This window comes from Lepidochelys olivacea (genome assembly GCF_965140295.1).
Source record: "Lepidochelys olivacea isolate rLepOli2 genome assembly, chromosome: 2".
Taxonomy (NCBI): domain Eukaryota; kingdom Metazoa; phylum Chordata; order Testudines; family Cheloniidae; genus Lepidochelys; species Lepidochelys olivacea.
Genome location: NC_140412.1, coordinates 146,844,705 through 146,867,751, shown reverse-complemented (window position 1 = coordinate 146,867,751; position 23,047 = coordinate 146,844,705). Strand labels below are relative to the sequence as shown.

The window sequence follows — 23,047 nt, the reverse complement described above, 5'->3', positions numbered from 1 at the left end:
AAACCCATATTTAGATACCTAACTCAGTGGCCTGATTTTTCTCTTTCCCCCTCCCTTCTCCCCCCCATGCAAATTTGAGCACTTCTGAGAAATAGTTAAATCCTTAACTTTAGGCACTCATGTTAAAAGATTTTGGTTTGAATAACTTAATCTATGAAATGCTGAGTTACTTTCTCCACAAAAACTGTTGGATTTATTTGTAATTCAGCTGGTCTCTTACTGAGATCTAAATATAGAATAATTTTTTAAAAATATTTTTTATTTTTTTATTATGATCAGGAAGAAGAAACTGGAAGCCAAAGTGAAGAAACTGGAAGGTAATTGTCACTTTTTTATATTCAAGTTACAATATTAGTGGCTCACTTAATCTTTTTTAAACCTTTTATTAACGCAAAGTTAAAATCGAACATTAACATATGACATCACTTATTCAGGATCAGGTTAATATTTAAAGAACTTGGCTAAAATTCTCACCTGATGGTTGGGGAGCCTGCATCCTTTGACTACGTTACAAAGGGTGACCAGATTTCTAAATGCCTATCCTCCTTTTGGTTCTTCTCTCATGTCTGACCTGATGTGAAATCTTTTTCATTACAAGAACAGTTCATATTTTACTGTATCACAATTCCATAGGAGGAATCACTTTTTTTCAATAATGTGAAATACAAAGTCTAGCTGCTAACAATAAAAAAATTAATTTCATTCTGTTTAAAATGTAGACCCTTTACTAGAGTATCTAGTAAGCAGGTGTGGGGATCTCTGGGAAGCCAGCATTTTGTCATAAAATGAATCTCATAAATAACTTTCTCCCAAAATCATCAAATTCCTGTACACAGTCACGACATGTGCAAGTATATTCCCCTTTCCCTGCAAGCCCTCCATCAGAGCACAGCCCTAGTAGCAAAAATGTGATGGATATTAACTGGAGTCAAATGCCGTCTATACAGTAATTTATAAAATTTTCTTTGTTTTGTGCAAATTGAAGATACCCTTTTTCCCTTATAGAGACCCACTCATGCAGATCAGCTTCTTTGTCCAAATCCCTCTCCCATCTTTTCATCTGGATTGTTTTCTTATCAACAACTTTTTCAATCAAAATTGTGTATATCTTAGAAATTAAACATTTGTTCCGGCTTGCTCCTGGGTCAGCTCCTCAAATTTGTTTAAATGTCTAGATAGAGCTGCCTCATTCAGACTGCACAATAAAATGTTTGACTTGTAAATATTGAAACTATGGGATCTTCATATTACTCACATTATTACCCATCTTGTGGTATGATGTCAAATCAGGACCCAGGAACGGCTATCCAGTTGTGTAACAGATTAGAGATTATTTTTACTAGTATTTTTGACAATTGGAGGAATTAAATGTTAGTATCATAATGACCTGGGAGGAGGAGATAATGGTGTGGTTGAGCAACATTCAGCAAGGAAGGAACAGATTTTAGAAAAATGGATTTGATCATTGGCTGGATGTGAGGAGGGGAAGGAGTTGAAGACGACCTCCAGTTTGCAGACCTGGGTGACATGAAGGATATATTAATGTCAGTCACAATGGAGCATGAAGGTAGGAGAAAGGGTTTGGGAAGAAAGATAAGCTCTCTTTTGGCCACGTTTATTGGCTCTAAAGCTGAAATATCTTAAGGATAATAAAGTTGAGAATGAACCATAGCGTACACATCTCTAATGGAGAAGAGGCTTTTAGTTGGTGCTTTACAAAATGCAGAAATTAGACTATAACTCCAGAATCTCCTGATTCAGCCTTGGTGCAAGTGAGCATGGCTCCCACTGAAGTCAAAGGGATTTGCATCTTATGTAGTAGGACTGAATTTGACCAGATTCCTTTGCAACATCAACACATTTTTATTTTTTATCTAACTTCTAATTCCCTAGCCCCTTCATTAAATAGGATAATAGGGCATGTGAAAAATATCATCACCCAGTTGAGAATGAACCATAGCGTACACATCTCTAATGGAGAAGAGGCTTTTAGTTGGTGCTTTACAAAATGCAGAAATTAGACTATAACTCCAGAATCTCCTGATTCAGCCTTGGTGCAAGTGAGCATGGCTCCCACTGAAGTCAAAGGGATTTGCATCTTATGTAGTAGGACTGAATTTGACCAGATTCCTTTGCAACATCAACACATTTTTATTTTTTATCTAACTTCTAATTCCCTAGCCCCTTCATTAAATAGGATAATAGGGCATGTGAAAAATATCATCACCCAGTTTGGACCTGCCTTTCCTATCTGGGGAATATGGGGCTGTATTTAAGTTCATGAGTGGTGGTTCATATTGCGATGCTTGGGTGTTGTCTTATTGTAACTTTAAATATACATCTAGTGTGTTCTAATCCTGGTAAAATACTTCAGAAGAAATCACGCATACATTGATGGATCCCAGATAAACTTTCAAAGTTTAACAAACCAAAAATGCAGTGTGTTTCTATAGGTCTGCATTCTACACTTATATTTGCTGGTTTCAGGTGCTTTGACTTGTGCATTAATAGTCTCATGCCTATGGTTCTTTTTCCTTAAATAAAGAGGCTGCAACAAAGCATATGCAAGACTTCAGACAGTTGAAGACTGAAAAGAAAGTTCTTGAAAAGGAGCTAAAGAAGGCACAGGTAGTAATTGGCAACTTTGGGGGGGAAAATCTTTCTGTAGTATTTCTAAAAAAAAAAGTAGATACAATAACTGTGAATTTTATGAATATCTCAGTTTGAGGTTTTCAACTATACTAGTATAGTAAGATCTTGAATTAGCTTGGGGATATTGAATTACAACACTTAGTATTTTAGTTGCTGTTTCAGACCCTACACAGCATTTATTAAGTTAGTGCACTTTAAATAAATATTGACCAAAGATCATTGGTCTTTTCAATGTGATTATTGTAAAATATATATGTATTGCATAGCAATTTAACGCAGTTAATTAATGTTAAACAGGAAAAACGTGATGATTTTCCCAAAGAAAAATGCAAAAAGGGTGAGTTTCCAGTTTTTGTTTGCCTTTAGATTTATAGTTGTATTTAAACTGTTACTTTCTGTATGTTATTAAACTGTATATATTCTTTTCAGTGTTAAAACATGCAGAGACGCAGAGTGCAAGAGAAGGTCCAGTAGCAAACATAGACAAAGGTACACTTCTGTTAGACTTTCTTCTGTGCAGTACAAATGGTTCAAAACATACTGTAATTCTGCAGGAATATATCTTGCTGTCTTGGCAGCAGTATTTTTAGCAGTACAGATGTTTGAAATGGATTTATAATGAATATATATTATAAAAGCAGATTTAGCTGGTATTAGGAATGAAAAGCAAAATACTTTTATGAGGGAATATACACTACTAAAGTTGATATGCAATTTATTTACATTATTTCATGTGAGAAGGTTCTAAAGACTTATTTTAAGTTGTCACTTTTTAAAACAATTTTTCACTTTTCATACGCAAACACCACTTAGCAATTACCCAAAATCCAGCCTGAAAACAACAGACTGTAAGATATCCCATCATCTCATTCCATTTTCCAGTGTCCTCAGTTCAGATCGTGAAGAGGCAAGTAAAGCAAATAAAAGAAAATATGAATCAAATCTTCGGTGGTGTTTGTCAAACTGTAACAGGCTATACCTTCCCCAAGGAGGCAAAAATCCAGGGAGAATGGACTAAAAGAAGGGAAATGAAAAATTTCATCATAATGAATCACTTCTGCCTTGCATAAAGCTAACACATCTGCTGAATATTCAGTAGACTGTTCTGTTCTTTTCTTTACCTCTCTAATTCCAAATGGAAATTGCTGAGCAAGCAAAGCAAACACCGTCCTGACTGTAACCTTCTTCCAGAATGCATTTTAACTGCTGAAGAGGGATTCCTCACTTTAAGTGAGGGTTTCCTAACTGATTGTACTTTTGCAACTCACATATGTGCTTTTTTTGAATACCAATTGTTTCAGTTTTTAAAAACTACTTAAAAATTTTTGATGAACACAAAAACAGGAGAAAAAAAGGAAACACTTCCCTTTTTTTCTGACCAGTTGTATTCCTTGTTTTAGAGCATTTGTATACAACTTTAAGTACAACAAAAATTGTTTTTTGCAAAATAAGTCTGACATTTGTTAATCAATTGCACTTAACTTCATCCTTCTGTTTCTAATTTGGTGTGTAAATGGATACTACTTAAATTCAGTTTCAGGAAGTGAGAGGGCTTTGCTGTTAATGAGAAGTTTTTTTGGAAAATAGCTGCTAAGTAGATATCTCCAAATCAGAGAACCCATAAATGACAGGTGGCAGTGGAAAATACCTAATGTACATAATATGCCTATTTATGTGATAGAGGTCATGATGAAGTGTGACACCACAGCAATTTTCAAACTTCAACAAAGCTACATGGTGGTAATCTGACACAAACTATCAAAAGTAAACTTGTTCCAGCTAGCGTAAAATGTATTGTTATGTCTCGAGTTGTGTGTTCTTCCTTACCAGTGACACTGATACAGGATACACATAGGGTGCACGGAGAAAGGGATGGAAAATGTTATACTGCTATTACATAAAACAGTGGTACACTCTCATCTGGGATGCTAAGTTCAGTTCTGGTCACTGTATCTAATAAAGGATATAGCAGAAATAGAAGGATTCAGCAACAGTGATAGAAATGCTTAGAGACACGGAAAACCTCCATATAAAGAGAGGGAAGATAGGGACAACTTATTTTATAATAGAGATCAAAATGAACGGACATCATATAAATATATTCTTGTTTTGATGAGCTCATGAATAAGGCTATGTTTCAGTCATGGGTATTTTTAGTAAAAGTCATGGACAGGTCACGGACAGTAAACAAAAAGTCATGGCCTGCGACCTGTCCATGACTTGTATTATATGTCCTTGACTAAATCTTGGGGGGGCCCTTGAGCGCCAGCAGGCGGAGGCAGTGCGCAGAGCTGTCTGGCCACATCTCTGCCTAGGAGCTGACGGAGGGGGATGTCGTCGCTTCTGGGGAGCTCTCTGAGGTAAACATGACCCTGAGCCCCCTCCCACACACAAACTCCTGCTGCTGCTGTGGGAGGGGGGCATGGTGGCCGGAGATGGCCCCAGCAGCAGCCGGTGCAGCTGGCCCAGGAGCTGCCTGAGCTGCTCGGGTGGCTCCTGGATCAGCTGCTGCAGAAGTCATAGAATCATAGAATATCAGGGTTGGAAGGGACCCCAGAAGGTCATCTAGTCCAACCCCCTGCTCGAAGCAGGACCAATTCCCAGGTAAATCATCCCAGCCAGGGCTTTGTCAAGCCTGACCTTAAAAACCTCTAAGGAAGGAGATTCTACCACCTCCCTAGGTAACGCATTCCAGTGTTTCACCACCCTCTTAGTGAAAAAGTTTTTCCTAATATCCAATCTAAACCTCCCCCACTGCAACTTGAGACCATTACTCCTCGTTCTGTCATCTGCTACCATTGAGAACAGTCTAGAGCCAACCTCTTTGGAACCCCCTTTCAGGTAGTTGAAAGCAGCTATCAAATCCCCCCTCATTCTTCTCTTCTGCAGGCTAAACAATCCCAGCTCCCTCAGCCTCTCCTCATAACTCATGTGTTCCAGTCCCCTAATCATTTTTATTGCCCTTCGCTGGACTCTCTCCAATTTATCCACATCCTTCTTGTAGTGTGGGGCCCAAAACTGGACACAGTACTCCAGATGAGGCCTCACCAATGTCGAATAGAGGGGAACGATCACGTCCCTCGATCTGCTCGCTATGCCCCTACTTATACATCCCAAAATGCCATTGGCCTTCTTGGCAACAAGGGCACACTGCTGACTCAAAGTCACGGAGGTCCTAGAAAGTCACAGAATCCGTGACCTACATGACAAACTTGCAGCCTTAATCTTGGATGGTACAGAGAAGTGGAGTAAGTGCTCCTATTTACCGTTTCACATTATACAAGAGCAAGTGTATAATCAGCAAAATTGAAAGGGAGCAAATTTAAAACTGATAAAATGGAATTTTTTTTTCATGATGTACGGTTGCCAAAGGAGCTCATCACAAGAAATCATTTGGTATGTCTACCCAATTGGAAATGTGAATCTTGGTGTGCGTGGACAGATTTCCCCTAGCTACATTAGCTTGGTTGCTAAAAATAGCAATATGAACATTACAGCAGACTTGGGAGTTAGTCAGGCTTGGACTTGGGTGTTTAGCCTGAACTGCTGCCCTTGTTGAAATGTCCACGCTACTACCTTTAGTGTGCTAGCATGAGTCTCTCTGCCTGTGCTAGTGGATCACCTCCCAGCCTCAGTGTAGATATAGCCAATGAGGCCAAGAGTTTATGAAGATGCCAAAAATGGCTGGAGATATATATATATATATATATGTGTGTGTGTGTGTATATATATATATATGTATATCTAAGTACATATAACAAGTATCCAAAATTTCATTAGTAATGTGTTTATAAAAAAAAAAAAAAGTCGTGAGAGACAAACCTTTGTACTTCAGGCTGTAAACTAACCTGTGAAGGAGTTATGAAGAAACTTGCTCTATTAACAGATTCTTCTATAATTTCACACTTCAGAGATTCTTGCACTTTCCCTGAAGCAACTGCTATTGACCTACAGAATTAGGTAGACCATTGGTCTGATCCTGTGCACCTGTACATGTGTTCATAAGGTTGTTAGCGTTCTCTTCATTTTTTGCTTTTCTTTTTAGTGCTGCTATAATTGTATTTTCATTATTTAACCATTTCAGTTTACACCCCTCTGAAAGTTAACACTCAGAGTATCGATCTGCCTGCATTTACTTAATTTCATGTGCTTTGTAGTGCCTTTTAAATAAGTTCTTTGTCTTAATATTGCAACAGGAAATGGCATGTAGGTAATTTTTAATTTACTAAAAGCCTCCATTAATTTTAAGTTGATTGAATCTGCTCCCAAATTTCTTGTTTCATTTCTATCTCTCCTGAATTTACTGAGCTCTGTAGGAGGAGAGAAAGTCATGGCTGGCACAGTGCATGGGGAGGTGCAGGCCAGGGGCTTAGAGACCAGAGAGCCCTGCACCTGCCTGCCTTAGAAGCTCAGTATGGAGAGCATTTTTCTTAGAGTCTCAAGGCTCTCTGTGGGGAGGAGCAAGCAGTGGACTGGGGCATGGGCTTCTCATGAACCACAGCCTCTCTACCCCCTGTGAATCCTACATGCAGCAGTATATAACTTCGGTTCATCTATACCATTCTTGCACTAAGTGTTAAGCCACTGACAGAGTGAGGACAACCTGCTGCATAATTCAGATCTGATCTACTGCTTAGGATATTGGGCCTTGATTGTAGCTAAGCAAATGTGCATGAAAACATACAATTATTGTATTTTCTCCAAGTTCCTACCCATGAGAAGAACCTGCGTGAAGGACCGTTAACTCCTGGATTGGGTATCTAGGATATATTTCCCCAGATAAAATGGTTGCTTTACATTTTTTATACTTTTAGTTAATATATAATACTAGATTTTAGTATTCTCTATTTTACTGTATTCATACATGTATGCTTGCTTAGAACAAAAGTGATATGACAAATTCCCAAACTTAAAAAGCTATTTAATTGTAAAGTATTTATTTTTAACAGGAAAAATAAAGCTGCTGTTGGAGGAGCTCTGGATGTGCATTGACAGCACAACAGGAAAAACACAGAACCACGAACATGATTATATCTTGGGTGAGAAGGAGCACAAAAAGTCTTGGAATGCTGTTGAAACTTCCTTCTTTTTTTTTAAATCTTTCTCATTGAGAACAAATTGTATTAATGACTGTTTTTTTTCCTCAGCAGCTTCTGTTCAGGGTCACTCAAGGATGCCTGAAAAAACAGGCAACTTATTTACAGAAGGTATGTTGCAATAGGTTTTTAATGTATTTGCTATAAAAATAAATGCACTAATTCAGGCTAAATGCTACTGTATTATCTCAGAACATTACAAATTAACTATTTGAAAAGTGTTATGCTAGGTCTTAAGTGCTTGTCTACACTGGCAAGTTTTTTTGATGAAACTAATGTCGCCAAGGAAAAATCGACAAAAGCAAAGGCGCCAAAGTGTGTGTACGTTTGCTCCCTCTGTCAACAGATCGTGTCTGCATTTGGGGTGGCAGCAAGAGCAATGGACTGTGGGTATGTATCCCGCAGTGCCTGGCGACACCATCTGTCTCTTGGTGTTGTGGGAATGCGGAAATGGAGCGTGGCGCATCCTGGGATGTGCAAAATGTACCATCATACACCGCTTTGTGTCCCACCCCTCCAAAGGTCTCGGGCTTCCTTTTGCGACATTTTCCCAACTGTCATTCTTTTGTAGTGCACGCCAGCATCTGCAGTGAGAGAGGATGGATCCCGCGCTTCTCTCCTATGCGCTGTTAGTTGTCATGAGGACATTGTGCATGGCAGCACAGTTACTTGCATAGTTAGTCACTGTTAGCAGAGGGTGAATTGCAGGCACCCGAGTGTGATATGGACGGCAGCAACTTAGCAGTGCTTTGTGCATTCACAGAGCAGCTGCGTACGGTAGACCAGGGGTGGCCAACCTGTGGCTCCAGAGCCGCATGCGGCTCTTCAGAAGTTAATATGCGGCTCCTTGCATAGGTGCCGACTCTGGGGCTGGAGCTACAGGTGCTAATTTTCCAACGTACCAGTAGTGCTAACTGCTCAACCCCTGGCTCTGCCCCAGGTCCTGACCCCACTCCACCCCTTCTCCAGAGCCTGCCATGCCCTTGCTCCTCCCCCTTCCCCCAAGAGCCTCCTGCACCTTGTGAAACAGCTATGATTGGGGAGGGAGAGGGAGGCGCTGATTGGTGGGGCTGCCAGCGGGCAGGAGGCACTGGGGGCGGAATGGGGAGAGCTGATGGGGAGACGGCTGATATGTTGTTGTGGTTCTTTGGCAATGTACATTGGTAAATTCTGGCTCCTTCTCAGGCTCAGGTTGCCCACCCGTGCGGTAGACCATCGCTTTTGGGCTAGGGAACTAGCACTGATTGATGGGCTTGCATTGTCCTTGGATACAGAACTTTAGGATGCGTAAAGCAACCTTCATGGAGCTATGTGCTGAGCTGGCCCCCGACCTGTGGCGCAAGGACACCAGATTGAGAGCTGCCCTTCTGGTAGAGAAGTGTGTTGCAATCGCTGTGTGGAAGCTGGCGAATCCAGACAGCTACCTGTCAGTTACAAATCAAAGTGGATGGGAACCTCGGAGGCAGTGACCATGAGATGGTCAAGTTCAGGATCCTGACACAAGGAAGAAAGGAGAGCAGCAGAATACGGACCCTGGATTTCAGAAAAGCAGACTTTGACTGCCTCAGGGAACTGATGGGCAGGATCCCCTGGGAGAGTAACATGAGGGGGGAAAGGAGTCCAGGAGAGCTGGCTGTATTTTAAAGAATCCTTATTGAGGTTGCGGGAACAAACCATCCTGATGCGAAGAAAAAATTAGTAAATATGGCAAGCGACCAGCTTGGCTTAACAGTGAAATCCTTGCTGATCTTAAACACAAAAAAGAAGCTTACAGGAAGTGGAAGATTGGACAAATGACCAGGGAGGACTATAAAAATACTCAGGCATGAAGGAGTGAAATCAGGAAGGCCAAATCACACTTGGAGTTGCAGCTAGCAAGGGATGTTAAGAGTAACAAGAAGGGTTTCTACAGGTATGTTAGCAACAAGAAGGTGGTCAAGGAAAGGGTGGGCCCCTTACTGAATGAGGGAGGCAACCTAGTGACAGAGGATGTGGAAAAAGCTAATGTACTCAATGCTTTTCTTTGCCTCTGTCTTCACGAACAAGGTCAGTTCCCAAACTACTGCACTGGGCTGCACAGTATGGGGAGGAGGTGACCAGCCCTCTGTGAAGAAAGAAGTGGTTCAGGACTATTTTGAAAAGCTGGACGAGCACCAGTCCGTGGGGCCGGGTGCGCTGCATCCGAGAGTGCTAAAGGAGTTGGCGGATGTGATTGCAGAGCCATTGGCCATTATCTTTGAAAACTCATGGCAATCGGGGGAAGTCCCGGATGTAGGGCCCATCTTTAAAAAAAGGGAAGGAGGAGGATCCAGGGAACTACAGGCCAGTCAGCCTCACCTCAGACCCTGGAAAAATCATGGAGCAGGTTCTCAAGGAATCAATCTTGAAGCACTTATAGGAGAGGAAAGTGATCAGGAACAGTCAGCATGGATTCACCAAGGGCAAGTCATGCCTGACTAATCTAATTGCCTTCTATGAAGAGGTAACTGGCTCTGTGGATGAGGGGGAAAGCAGTGGACATGTTATTCCTTGACTTTAGGAAAGCTTTTGATATGGTCTCCCACAGTATTCTTACCAGTAAGTTAAAGTATGGGCTGGATGAATGGACCCTAAGGTGGATAGAAAGCTGGCTAGATCATCGAGCTCAATGGGTAGTGATCAATGGCTCCATGTCTATGAATGTCACGGGTAGTAAGAGAGAACTGAGAGGTGGGCATGCTTGCTCCGTATCATATGCCCTGGGATGGGAAGATACGAGAGCATGCAGGCATGCAGTTCTGTTCAAAATATTCTGATTTCATGTGCAAGATGTTGCACTACCAGTGGGATCTATGTACAAAACATCTCAAAGAACCACAGATACTGAGAGTTATGTAACTTTTTTCTTTTCCGTTCTATCTGGTACATTAGCTTTTTGTGTCCTTGGAGATGGCAGTCAGAATGTGAAATGAGAACTGTGATGTTAAAGACCACTTCCACTTCTTGTTTTGTCTAAATCTTGCGTTTTGAGTTCTTGAGGACAAGTTCTGCCTTTGTTTTTTCTGTACAGTGCCTGGTACAATGGTGTCTTGATCCTTGGAGTCCTTAAGCACTTATATTATGAAATAATAAACTATAACATCACAGCATTGCTTTGTGTGTCAGTTAAGATTGGGTCTATGCTTAACACACCATGCAGTCTAAAAAGCAAGGGAATGAAAAGTTAAGGCAACAAGCAGTTCTCTACCCAGAGAGACATTTCACCAATCGCCATACACCACAGAGAATGAACTGTAATTTTGCCCCAGTAGGGATGCCAGCCTTCTGTCACCCTCTTCCCTAAATTACACTGTCCCCACCGCCACAAACAGTTTAAACTTCTGTCCCTTCTGCACGCTTTTCTCTGAAACGACACACACCTAGGTGTGGGAAAGTATTTGCTGGAAGGCTGGAGTCTGTGCTGGCACATATGTTTGCAGAATCTCGGGCCTATGCCAGTAAAGACACTATACTACACATTGTTCTAATATAAAATTATGAAAATTATGAGATGCTGCATGTGTATCTAGGGTTATAGAAATATACGTGAAATACTACATTATATAGTTCTAGTGCATATATGGCAAATAGACATAGTTAAGGTTGTTCAAGCAGTTTTGATTTTTTGGCCTTTCCTGACTCGAGTTCTTAACTGTACATCCTTAATATTCCCAATATCTTTTTGACATGATAACGTATAATTATATTTGAGAATATATGAAGGTCTTCATTTTAATCCTAGTTCATGAACAATGTTTTTGAAAATGAAATTTGTTGGTGCTTCTTCCAGTTATCTTTGAAAATATTTAGAAAATCGTGATCAAAATATGTTTAATCATAAAATAGTATTAACTTGATTAAAACAGAACGAAAAATACAAGAACCAGTTATATTTTTGTCTTTTGTAGAAGTTGCACAAACCCACCAAAAATTCAGGAAATCAGACAGCAAAATGCTTCACCCTCATTCTTCACCGGAAACCACTGAAAAACAAAGTTCCTTAACAACTTTGCAGATAAAAGTAGACAAGGAGCCTTCTGGAAGTGATCAATTTGAGAGCAAGACCACTGAAGAACGTCTTCAGGACTATAATGGTGACAGTGCTTTTTATGAGGACAAAACTATAGAGGTGGTTGTACAGACAGACTTAACAGACAGTAGCTCAGAGTCCCCTGATCAGGAACAAGAACAGCTTAGTGGAAACTTGCTTGATATTTTGAACTGGGCCAGGCCTCTCCCGCCTCTTCTATCGCCAGTATGTTTTTCACCACTGGCTACGCAGGTGAGTTATAGTAAGACTGAATTGGCAAAAGCTCAGCTTCTCTAGTACTGCAAAAATAATTAAAGCGATTTGATAGGCTTGTCTAAAGTATTAGTGTTTGTCTAATTTCAAACACTTTACAGGGACTTTGTCACAATGTTTAGATCCAAATTTAGTTAATATTTGCTGAGTTTAAAATTCTCTCTCTCTCCACAAAATAGTGTGACACATCTCTTGTAATGCAATAAGCGTGAATGACTAAAATAGTGGCATGACAATCAATAAATATACAGTACTATATACATTACAATCAGAATGTAAGTAACGAGTGTGGAGGTGACTTTTGAGTCAGTAAAGTCCCCTGCATCCAGTACTTCTCATGGACTTGGAAATTTTTTAGTTTGCTATAACTGCTTCATTAGGCACTGTTGCCTGTTTAGCAAGGTTACCATTGGAAATCTGAATTTGAGAGCAAAACTCTCAAACTTGAGTGCCTAGAGATGTACTTGTTTGATTTTAAGAACCTAACTTCAGGCACCAAGCATTGAAAAGTTGGCCGACAGTAACTTCAGCCTCCTTGTTTTATTGGTGCCTGATGTAGTCCTTTCTCCTTTCCTTTCTGTGTTACTCATTATTCCACAGTTTGCTCTAAGATATCAACTGGTGAAAAGGTAGACACTGAGTTGTTCTTTTGCCATAAGTGTCCCCTCTAGGCCATTATTAGAGAACATTGATAGAGAGACTTGTAATTCTGCTGTCCAAGCTGTACCTGTTTAAGTGGTTACATTGCATAAGTTCCCAGTGCTTGCCAGTACATTCACTGAAAAAAATATTATAGCCATAGAATTATACTGAATTTGAAAAACTGCAGTTTGAAAAACTGTCCTTTTTGTATCTTTTAATTGAAGGATACTCTGTTTGGAGAGTCCACTGATTCCAGTGATGAAGAAATTGATCATAATGCTCACATTGTGGAAAGTATTTTAGAAGAAGGCAAAGCAGAGTCACAGAGTAACTGTAGCTTTGTCAGTATGAAAGAAAGCAATGAACATGAGAAATCACATGAACCTCATGACAGAGAAATCTCAACTAAAGTGAGAGAGAATGAAGAGATACCAATTTATATAGACACTTTCACAGCAAAATTAAGATACGTTAAGAAGAAAGATGCTGAAGCAAAGCAAACTGAGATGACTGTTTCAAGTATGAACACGTTGGCCAATGAAGAACATTTCGAAGAGGACTCTGAGAATATAGGGCCTGCAAAGATAGACATAACACTGAAGGTAGCAACTCGTAAACTGGAAGCCATCAATGAGAAGGAAGTCCATACTGACGAGATACAAAATGAAGATAAAACCTCTTCAGCTATGTCATCTAACTTCCAATACTTGCAAGAAAAATCTAATGAACTAGTACAAACAGAGAAGACTACAGTTATAAATTTAAATACTACAGCCAATTCTGAACCTATGAAAGAAGGGTGTAGTGAATTAATGGAAACCGAGGAAGCTGAATTACCAGGAAAAGTAGAAACGCCAAAACCAGCATCCACTCTCAGAGGTGATGCTCACTTGCAAACTGAGGAACCCATTTTTGCAACTGAAAGTGTTTTGGTAACCCCTGAGAATTTTGAGGAAGAGCCTAGTGAAGTGATGAGGAACGAAGAAATGGAAAATGAATCCAGCGACATACAAACAAAATCTAATGTGATAAAAACAACACCCTGCATAGAAGAGCACATTGAAAAAGTAACCAAGGAGGAGAGAATAATAGCTACAATAACCACAAAAGGATTCTGTGTAGAGACAAGTAGTGAACCAAGTCATAATGAAGAGGAAGATGTGAGATCTAGTTTCAGACATTCGAAATTCCTTTCTGGAGCAGAGCATGATAATGAATTGATGTGTCAATGTAATGGTGCAAGAACATTTCTGCAAACTGAAATAGACACTAAAGCTAAAGATATCTCCACTAAATCACAATGCTCTGAAGAAAAAATCAGCAATGAAGAGACACTGGATAAACAGTTTGAGCATATAAAACAACATGGAGTAAATGAAGAGGGTGGACTGGAAAAAAATAATGCTTTTAGACATGACTCATTTATACTTGCCACTGAAAGAAGCAGAGATTCATTATATATGGATAGGGAAAACCATACTGCAGAGGTATGCAGAACTGCTTGCTCAGTGTCTGCAGAAGATGGAGATGGGGAACTGCTCAGAACTGGAGAGCAGTGTGTTGAGGTCAATATAACTCAGCCTGAACAAAATATTTTCTCTGGTAGTTCAGTAAACAAGGAATATTTTCTAGAAGCATATACATTTGCTAAATCACTCCATGTTACGGAAGTTGGAGAATTACAAGATGCAACGGAGGAAAGGTGTCTACAAGCTAAACTAGACCATGAACAAAAAGATGCTAATAACCTATTGCAAAAGAAACCAGATTTTGAAACTACGCTTATGTCACGAAATCCAGCATCTGGTATAAATGGAGAAAATGATCCATTAGAACCTGAAGAATTAGTTCGAACTAATCGTGTATTACTTGCACCAGAGTATGTCACAGAAAGAACTAGTGAAATGAGGCAGGCTAAAAATACATACATTGTATCGGAACAGAGGTCTTCCAAATTTCAAAATTTTATAAGAGTATTTGAATCTCAGGAGATTGAAATGGAACATTTGAAACTTAGAGAGAGAAGCAGTGATCCATTACAAACTGAGAAAATAGATACTGTGAAGTCTGTCATAACGGAAAGTGAACACCCTTCTTGGGCACAGTTTTTGAAACCTCTGGATTCATGTTCAGTAACTGAAAATTCTCAGTGTGAGGAAATAGAGAAATTAAATGACAAACCATTTGAGAGCATGGTGATTCAGAACTGTAACAGTTCACCTGATCTGGAAGAGAATAGTGTGGAGGAAGTAGAGATGAGAAACCAGATTCCAGATGTCTCAGACCAGGTTGTCTCAGAAAAGGATTTTATTGGAAAACCAGCTTTACCCATAAAAGATGTCTTGCAGACTGGAAGTATAGATAGTAAAAAAATTAACTCACCTGTCACAGCAACTTTGGAGAGCACAGCAGCGTTCATTGATTTTACTGCTTTCAGTTTTCAGGTGTGTGGTGAACCTTTCAAACAGAATTGTCAAGCGTTTGACGCTAATAATGAAGAAGATTCTATTACAGCACTTAGTACTGCTTCATCCCTAACTAGAAGAAATGAAAACTGTAATGATCATGATATTCAAAGTATGCCTAATTATTCTGTAGGTAATTTGGTGAAGAGCAAGACAATACATAATGATAAAGAAAAGATCAAGCCACTTGATTGTCCCAGTAATAAATATGAGAATAAAAGTAGAACAGAAATTGAAAATGAAAAGGAGCAGCCAAATGCCAAAGAACCACAAAATACGTTGGTAAATATACAGATCTTCGATAAGAGTTCTGTTGACAGGGGTACACATGTGGAAAAGGAAGCTAGTCTAGTTTTTGAAGAAGCAGAATGTGAAACATGTAGCCTGAAGGAAATTGGCACAACTCTTTCTGTAATAAAAGAAACTTCACCTCAGAGAGTGGAGCCTCTTTGGTCTTCTGAAGGTCAGGTCCGATCTATAGAATACAGGCTTGATGAAACCATTAAGAACAATGACAAAGAATTGAACATCGTTAAGCTATTTGGAGAGACAAATGGGAACAAATCTTCTAAAAGTACTTCTGAGGTTCCAAAGGAGACAAATGAATCTGAAGAGGAAGACTTTCCTTATAGAAAGGTCAAGTATACAAAAGAGCATGAACGTTTTTTAGTGTCCAGTGAGAAATTGAGAACTTTCAGGATTTACTCAGTGGATGTGCCAGTAATTCACACAGCTGTTGATGAAAATGACCAAGTGTGTGAATTCCCTCCTTCAGTGTTCTCAGATGCACTAGCAGATATGCCTATGCCTTGTATAACTCACCATTCTCCAAGTATTGTGAAGAAGCAGTCATGTTTAACAGAAAAGGTTTATCCTAAAGGCAAACTTTTCTCAGCGCATGGAATTGTATTCCATAATAATGAAAATAATGAGAGAGCATCTGAACATAGAGAAAATTCTAAAACAGTTGGGTCAGCATCTGGCAATGAGAATAGCTTGATAAAATTAGAAGAATCGTCTACATCTGCTGAGGTATCGGAAAAGATCCCCACAAAACAAACTACTTCAGAAATTAATTTATCACACTATATGTTAGCCAAGTGCTCAGAAATCTACAAACCTGTTACAAAAAATAGTAAATTAGACACACATCTGTCTGGCAATTTCTTACAAATAAATGGTAATGAAAAACTTGCATCAAATATGGAACAAAGTGTGTCATGTGATGCTGGCATAGAAGGGTCTAAATCACATACAGTGTTTTGTGAAGAATTAAATGATAAACAAAAAGAAACTTATGTTGCTTTTGCCTCAGCAGATATCGACACAAATATTATTCAAGATGGCTGTCAGTCTTGTTTTGATGACCGTTACAGTGATGTTTTTCTTAAGGAGACACATTTTCAAAGAAAAGGTAGAAAGTTTTTGACAGAATTCGATCAGCATCCAACCGTGTCCGATGAAATATCTGACCCTAGACCCGTCAATGAAACCTCTAAATCACAAAAAGCAATATTTGAAAACACCCACATTGTGGACTCAGAGTCATCTCTAGATCTTATATCCAAAACCAACAGTAGATTGAAGTGGGAAGTCCAGGAACCATCAGATGTCTTAAATGCTTCAGCCAAGACATCAATCCAAGCAGGCCAGGGCAGACTAACACAGAGATTACTTCAAGGTAAAGGAAAAAGAAAAACTCAGCAGGTCCAACTAACCCAGCCAGTTCTAGCCAATGCTGATACTTCTACACCAACCAAACGTTCATCTGAGACCATCAATAAAATTAGACAAGAGATGGGTCCACCTTTACCTCCCCTGCTCCCACCTCTAATAACTACCCCTCCAAGAACTGTGCTTCCTGTTTCTCCGATAATGTCTTCATCTAGCCGGTCCTCTCTGCCATCTCCTCTTGATGGTCTTATTTCCCCTCTAAGAGTAACTCCATTTCCTCCACTAATGTCTCCTTTGTCAGATGCTCCAAAGTACAAATCTCCCCCTATATTTTCCACTTCATCTCCCTCAGAGACAGCAGTTGGTCGAAGAATCCTGTCCTCACCTTTGCAATTTTGTGCTGCCACACCAAAGCATGCACTTCCCGTGCCAGGAAGATTTCCTCCAACTGCAGCTGGTAGTTCTGCTTTAGATGCTCCTCAGGAGAACTCTGTGAAAATCTTGGACACTATGTATCCAGAGCTATCACCAAGAGCAAGAACACTCAACATTCTCAAAGGTAACATTCAGCCCACCGGGCATGCCCCTTCAGAATACAAGAATGTACCAGGGCCAGTGAGTCAGTTCAGTGGGTTCAAAGCAATTTCTTCTACATCCACTGCTTTTGTTAAAACAGGGAGTAATTCAGAATCTCACAGTAATAAAGATCAAAAAGATTCAGGGAGTCAGAGTCATGTTGGAAAAAGGATATTGTCAGCCTCTATGCCGAGAAGTGCAAAGCGGCTGAGGCTAGACAGTGAATTGCCACAATTGGAGACCAAGGAAGATGTTGCAATCAAAGCTATAGGAGACTTTAATATTGAAGTACTGAGTGCTGCAGGTAAAACTGTCTCACTCAGCAATTGTGAAATTAGGCAATTAGCAGGCAACTGCAATTCAGAATTGCCTTCACCAGTAGAGAATATTATTGATCCTGTGACTTTGGCACTGAAGAAAATTGCTGAATCCTGTTTTGACCTGTTACCTGTTATTTGGAGTCATGTGTACGTGGGAAATATTTCGAAGGTCCCGGTAATGAGAGATGAAGAGAAAGAAGTTGTCTATGAATTTGGTATCGCAAACAAGGTACATAGTGTAATTCTGAATTTCATATTTTAATAATCCCCTTTGTCCAAATAGAATACAAATGTGTAATAAATTAGACTAAATTAGCAGACAGGCCAGTTGTAATGCAGATATTTATACTGTCAAAATGATCATAGCAAAAGGCTGCAAACTTTTGAAGGTATTGCCTGGGTTTGGTTAGTCTAAAATATCCCAAAACTTGCCTACCCAATTTTCACTGTTCATCTAGGGGTTTCTCCACTTATGTGCCAGTCCTATTTAATAGGATGTTACTGTAAGTCTGTGTTATCTCATAACTTGAACATTTTTATTTTCATTTTATTTAAAGGGCAATGAAAAGTCACATTATTCCTTCTGGTTTGCCTCTGGTTTATTATACTTTTTTGGTAGGTCTGGCCTCACCTTGGGTACTAGTATTTTTATCTTTTTAAATTTGTTGCAAGTTTCACCATGTGCCTTTTTAGTACAATTACCAAGAGCATTTCGTTCAAGGACAATGTCACAACTGTTTACTCAGCATACACCCAAAATAATACTTGTGAAGTTCTATCAACTGTACTGTGGATAATGAATGTTAGTAAAAATCGCTTTTGTGTGTTACAGCATTTAGCAGAGTCACTGCTGCATGCTATTCTCAATAAACTGAAGACTCAGAAGATGTCTTTGAACCACAATTTTACTCAGGCTTTATGTAGAGTATACGTAGGAATCTGTCGGCAGTTGGGAGATTTGGAAAGAGCTCGCCTCTTCTGCTACAGCTTACTTAAGGAAGGTATGGTGTGACATAGCCATTTTGTGTTTGTATGCTTTTTCTTTCTAGATTGTTTTCATCACATGCTTCATAGATATTAAACTCCAACGAAAGCTGTTTAAGCAAACAATCCCAAAACACTTTGTAGTTCTAAGAACTTGAAGGTGAATATCAAAAATTAAAATTGTCTGCATTGATTTTTCAGTGTTCAAGTTTAGAGAAATGCAGAATAAACCGTGTAAATAGCAACAAATTATTTAAATTTTTATTTAAATCTAAATAAATCATAGCAAAACGTTTGTTTGCAACATATGATTGCTTAACATTCTGTTTTAAACACTGTTAGAATCCCTGTCCTACTTGGTACATTTATCTCATGGGAATCACAAAGGGGACTTGCTGAGAGTTCTAATCTTGTTCTCTTGGAGCACCAGGATTTTCTTAACCCTGTAGCCTGCTTTTGCATTGGCCTTCTTCCTGCAATCTTGTCTGATTCTCAAGAAACTTTCTAACCTTCACTGCTGTCTTGTTGAGAACAAACATAGCACTTGCTTGCATGGTGCAGGTGGTGATGAGATATTTCAGTAGAGTTCACTGGAGAATCAGAATGATCATGAAGATAATTTCTTCATGTTCACCAGTATCCGCTTCCTTCCATCCATGTGTGCATGTATTTCTTTCCCTCTGTCCATGGCTATGGAGCTCGTAGTTAAAATTCTTCATATATGGTTTATGCATGATGAACATAAATGCTGCTAATGTCTTTAACATATGAAGAAATCCTTCACTAACAGGGTACAGTACACTGTTAACAGACAAGGTCACATTCAGCATACTGTATTGATACCAAGTTCTTCGGGTGATTGTCCACATAGAGTCTGCTCACTGAGTATGCACATTTTGTATGCAAGATTGGACACTTTTGGCCATGAGAGTTAGTCACTGGTATGCCAGATTAGGTAGGTATCTCCAGTATCAACCTCTCCTCCACTGGCTGTAAAATGAAAGTTTATTCCTTTGCTGGGTATAGTAGGGACTCATCTATCACCTGTCCACCTTTCCCTCCATGGGTAACACAGTGGGAGTCAGGAAAGGAGTCGAGAGGATTCCATGAGAGGCAGAAAAAAAGACTTGCTCCTCATAAGGAGCACCCCTCCTGACACCTGTCCCCCACCAAGTGTCCCCTACTTCAGTTTTTCTACCTTTAGCAGCCATGGCCCTATTGGACATCCAGAGTGTACAGCCATACTCCAGAAAGGCTGCATCACCCTCTGTTTCTTGGGCTAGTTCATTCTCCCCTGAAGAGACGAATTAAATCACCTCAGATAAACTAGCTGGTGCAGTCTTGGATACTGTAGAGGCGAGAAAAAGATAATGAAGAAGAGCATCAACTGTGAGAAGAGCTGATCCCTGCTGCTATCATCTCATTCTTCCCAGATGAGGAAGTGAATCTTTCTATAGCTGCATTGGTGGATGAATTCAAGGTGTTGAAGGAGCTCATGAAACACATGGTGGAGACCTTGGATATACAGTTGGAGAGGTAGCGCAAGAGAAATAACAAACTCTTGCACATCATTCATGCTTCTACACCAGAGGGATCACCATGCCCGTAAATGAGGAACTACTGCATCTACAGTGGCTGCTTCAAAATGAGTTGACAGGAGGCATCAGGTGTCTGTAAGGGGTTTGAATATATTTACACCCATCTGGGACTAGGTTCACTTGTAGTAGCAGCTAGTCAGGAGAGATTCAAACTTAAATCTACTCAGAAGGACACACAAGAAATTGGATCTCTTGAGTTTTAAGGTGTACTTGCCAGCTAGCCTCCAGATGAGGGTGATTAATTACCAGTCTTGCTCTCCAAATACGACTATTTTTATTTCAGTTTGTAGACAGTCTCACAAAGGAATAAGACAACACTTATGATGTGCGGCTTAAGGAACTCAACCAAAGGCAGAAAAAGTTGAGAGGTGACCTGGTTACTGGTTATAGGTACTTATAAATAGAAAAATATCTGATATTGCAGGAAGGGGGTTCAACCTTGCTGCCAAAGGTATAACAAGATTCAGTGGTTGGAAGTTGAACCTTGAAATAAGATATGGTTTTGCAGCCGTTAGAGTAATTAACAATTATCAGAGGCTAGTGGTGGGACTCACCTTCACTTAGTCTTTAAAGTGATGTTAGATATCATTCTAAAGAATAAGAGATAATCCAGTTTGTGGGAGAAATTCTGTAGTCTTTGTGTGCGGGGGTCAGAATGGATGGTTGTGTTGACCATAACGCAAGAATTGGGGGTCATGCAATGGAATTAATAGGCAGCCAGTTTAAAACAAACCTAAGGGAGTATTTCTTCACACAGTTCAGAGTCAACCTGTGGAACTCCTTGCCAGAGGATTTTGTGAAGGCCAGAGGTATTACTAGATTCAAAAATGAAACCCCACACAAAAGGGGAAACAATGCAACTAACTAGACAGTGTCAACTGCACAAAATAAACTGAAATATCTTTGTCAGATCTCATACTCTTGGGTTTATCTTTAACAATATGGCAAAAATCATTAATTTGAATTGCGCTACCAGTTCCTACAATTCCTATTTAAAAGATGAATGATTTTGAAGGTACTGTGTATATGCCAAGATTATATACTAATCTTCTGAAAATTATTTTAGTAAAGTAGCTCAAAAATTTGTTTTAAATGTGCTAATTTGTCTTGTGTACCTGTTATACACACTGGAAAAATTAGGAGAAATACCTGTAAGGAGTTAGCCTTTGCAATCTGAGCAGTAAATTTAAAAGGGTATTCAGAGGTTTATCTTTTTTGATTTATCCTTTCTCGTTTCTCTTCCAGACTTCCCAGAATCTGCCAAATTAACTTTGTTTATCACAAATGTGTGGGACGATATATTCTCCTTCCAAGGCGTGATTAACAAAGCTATGCAGTTAGTTGTCAGGAAACGTGCACGAGGAGAGGTGCTGAACTGTCTGCGTGCTTATCTCAGTTGGGAAAAGGTAACTTTCACTTTTACTGTTTGGGTAGGTCCCTTATGCCTGCACTGATTCCTAGGAAAGATCAAAGCCTAATTATACAGCTTGCAGACTAAAGGCAAAGAAGGCACACTGTACAAGTCCCCCACGTAATCTGTTAAATTTCACAACTAACGCTGCTGCTTTTTATAGCTTTTTTTACTACTGTCAAGTCTCATTCTGTTAAAACCTTGATGGTGTATCTTTTTTCTTACTAAACCTTTTTCTTTTTTAAACTTTGCCTGCAAGTCTATTAGCTTGTCCCTGACCTTCCTGTTTTAACTCTGATTTTATAAAACCTTTCCCCCCTCCCTCCCAATCTTAACTCTCACTATCTCTCATACATGACCCCATAGCTTTCCTCTCTGCTCCATCCTAAAACTCATCACCCCTTCCATACCTTCCCCCACCTTATCTCTATAGAAATAAAGGCCATTGTTGTCCCGTCCCCCCACACATGAGATTATTTTTCTGGGATGACCTATATAACTCAACTGTGGTTTTGCTACTAACAAGTAATATGGCCATCTCACTCATGCTGATAAACCTTTGTAACACACCAACACTTATATGCATACACAGTATGTTTCATATCTAATGTAATGGGCTATAGTTACTTTAGTGCATAAAAGTATTACATTTCAATAACTACATTCCATTTGACGTAGTAATATGAGTTGTCTCCATTATAAACTTCTGAATCTGTCTACGTTTCATAAAGGACTTGTCTTTAGACAAGTTGTACTGCTTTATACTGTTATATTTAATGGTGTAAACTTCCTTGTGTAGAAAGAGTTTTATATATTGGTATAAAAGTGTATTATACCAATACAACAATTCCCGAATGTGAAAGGGAATAAGCTACATTGGTATAAGACACCTTTGTACAGTATAATTGTGTCCAACACTATAGGTTCTACCGGTATAACCATTTCAGTTTAAAAAAAAAAAAAAAAAGGCGCACACAACTGTGTGTAGCTCAGGCCGAAGAAAACAGTAGTATAATAATATACTTCTGAGCAAAATGTGTAATTACTGATTCTTTTGGGGTTTTTCTAGTTTTCTTTGGTGCCATTGCAGTGACTATTTCAGCAACTTTCACATCATTTCTCATTTATGTTCTGTAAATCCCTATGAACTGGAAGTTTTGGCTGGCAGTGCATGTTTCTCTGGGACGGATTCTTCCAACAGTGCAAAATATTAAATGGTTTGAATAAAAAGAACTGCTACCTCTAAAGTAAGAGATGAGTGATTCTAGAGGAGTTGGAGCAGTTCTAGGCTGCTTCAGAGCATGTTTC

The 23,047-nt window shown here is 39.4% G+C and overlaps 1 protein-coding gene across 4 annotated transcripts in view; it reads left to right on the top strand.

The window, feature by feature from the left end:
• ICE1 (interactor of little elongation complex ELL subunit 1) overlaps positions 1-23,047 on the top strand; it is a 77,938-nt gene that overhangs the window by 17,511 nt on the left and 37,380 nt on the right. For 2 of the 4 annotated variants that reach the window (XM_084621837.1, XM_084621836.1), the window contains 10 exons: positions 280-317; positions 2,546-2,628; positions 2,950-2,989; positions 3,082-3,141; positions 7,602-7,691; positions 7,800-7,859; positions 11,675-12,048; positions 12,936-17,975; positions 18,579-18,747; positions 21,574-21,734. In XM_084621837.1, the coding sequence (XP_084477963.1) occupies positions 280-317; positions 2,546-2,628; positions 2,950-2,989; positions 3,082-3,141; positions 7,602-7,691; positions 7,800-7,859; positions 11,675-12,048; positions 12,936-17,975; positions 18,579-18,747; positions 21,574-21,734 (6,115 nt within the window). Of the gene's footprint in view, positions 1-279; positions 318-2,545; positions 2,629-2,949; positions 2,990-3,081; positions 3,142-7,601; positions 7,692-7,799; positions 7,860-11,674; positions 12,049-12,935; positions 17,976-18,578; positions 18,748-21,573; positions 21,735-23,047 lie in introns of those variants that run through there. The other 2 variants (XM_084621835.1, XM_084621838.1) reach the window with 2 other exon arrangements.